General features: G+C 37.7%; 1 protein-coding gene across 1 annotated transcript in view; it reads left to right on the forward strand.

The window, feature by feature from the left end:
• LOC122070653 (beta-glucosidase 13-like) overlaps positions 1-524 on the forward strand; it is a 10,996-nt gene extending 10,472 nt beyond the window's left edge. The window contains exon 4 of the mRNA XM_042634848.1: positions 256-524. Within this exon, the coding sequence (XP_042490782.1) occupies positions 256-424 (169 nt within the window). The 3' untranslated portion in view covers positions 425-524. The remainder of the gene's footprint in view (positions 1-255) is intronic.
• Positions 525-1,469: the final 945 nt, after the last annotated feature.

The raw sequence follows: 1,469 nt of genomic DNA on the forward strand, positions 1-1,469 counted from the left end.
TTGGTGGGGGTGTGGGGAGAAGGGGTTGGGAATGAAATGGGGCATCCCAAAGTAACTTTCTTGAAAGATGTTTATTAATGTGTGAAACTAGGCACCATGAAAATGGTTTAGATCATTCTTAGTACGCAAATACAATGGTTAATATTATCTTATACATTGATACTATGGTTTAGTTAATTTAATGACTTAAATATTTCTAACAATCTAATTTATGGGTTTTTATTTATTTATTAGTTGTTTGTTTGTTTTGTATAGGGAAGGTGTGGATGTAAGGGGATTCTTCGTGTGGTCATTGCTAGAAAATTTTGAATGGAATTGTGGTTATACAGTGAGGTTTGGTATCTACCATGTAGATTTCAAAGATGGGCTAAAAAGGCACCCAAAGAAATCAGCCATTTGGTTTAAAAGCTACCTCCAAAAATAAAGTGAATATTGAGTTTTGTAAGATCATCTATGTAATATGCTTCCCCAGTACATTCAATTTTAAAAAGGCAATTGATTAGATGGTTCTTTTCCAAGTAAAACAACTCTCTAACTTAAATTTTATTGTTGCTTTTTTTTTTGGTTGGTGACATGGGACAAAGTTTTCTGTTTGAGAGTTCCTCTGCGTCACAGACACAATGATCATCCTACCCCTCCTGGGGGTGTGCGCCTCTATGTCTGGGCACAGGGGGAGATCTCGAAAAGAAAACACCTGACCCTTTTTTTTTCAATTTCTCTTTTCTCTTCTCTATGTAGATTAACTATTATCCAAGTAAAGTAAGTAATCCAAAAGGATCCTCCACTCATGGCACATCCATTTGAAAGGTGAGGGTAGAACATCTATTTTTAGGAAAAGGGTTTCTCACACCACTAGTGTGGGGTGGTGAGGGGGGATATCCCACACCATAGCTATCGCGGCATGTGAAATAGTTTCAAATAGATTAATCAATAAGGTCACTGACATGGTTAGGGAGGAGAGAGAATGTCATTGCAAGACTTACATGGTCAAGGTGAGAGAGGGCATGGGAAAGCTTCCCCACTCATCCCACATTTGGGGATCTATTGTCCCATCATCTTCTCTGTGTGAAGAGCATATAGCATGGTTAAATTGGCTGAATCGGTGAAGTCGATTTGGAATTGACCAGGACCAATTCAATTAAACACATTTTGTGGATATTGAGTTCAACCAAGTTAACTCGAGTTGGTCAAGTTCGGCCGATTCCATCCAAGTGTGATTGATATTTTGATCAATTTTGAAACAATTTGACTCATATTTGAATTGAAATCAATAAATACCGATCCTGTACCTGATTGCGAATTTTAAAAATTTGGTGGGTTGAAGCTGAATTGTTAACAATTAACATGCCCCTCAACCTCTTCCTAGGAGAACTTTGTGAGGTCTAATTTAGATGAAATTACAAGAGTAACCAATTTCAGAAAATTACAAAGAGCGATGTTAGCAAGAGCAGCGAGCAGCGAGCAACGAG

The sequence above is a fragment of the Macadamia integrifolia genome, unplaced genomic scaffold (genome assembly GCF_013358625.1).
Source record: "Macadamia integrifolia cultivar HAES 741 unplaced genomic scaffold, SCU_Mint_v3 scaffold961, whole genome shotgun sequence".
Classification (NCBI taxonomy): Eukaryota; Viridiplantae; Streptophyta; class Magnoliopsida; order Proteales; family Proteaceae; genus Macadamia; species Macadamia integrifolia.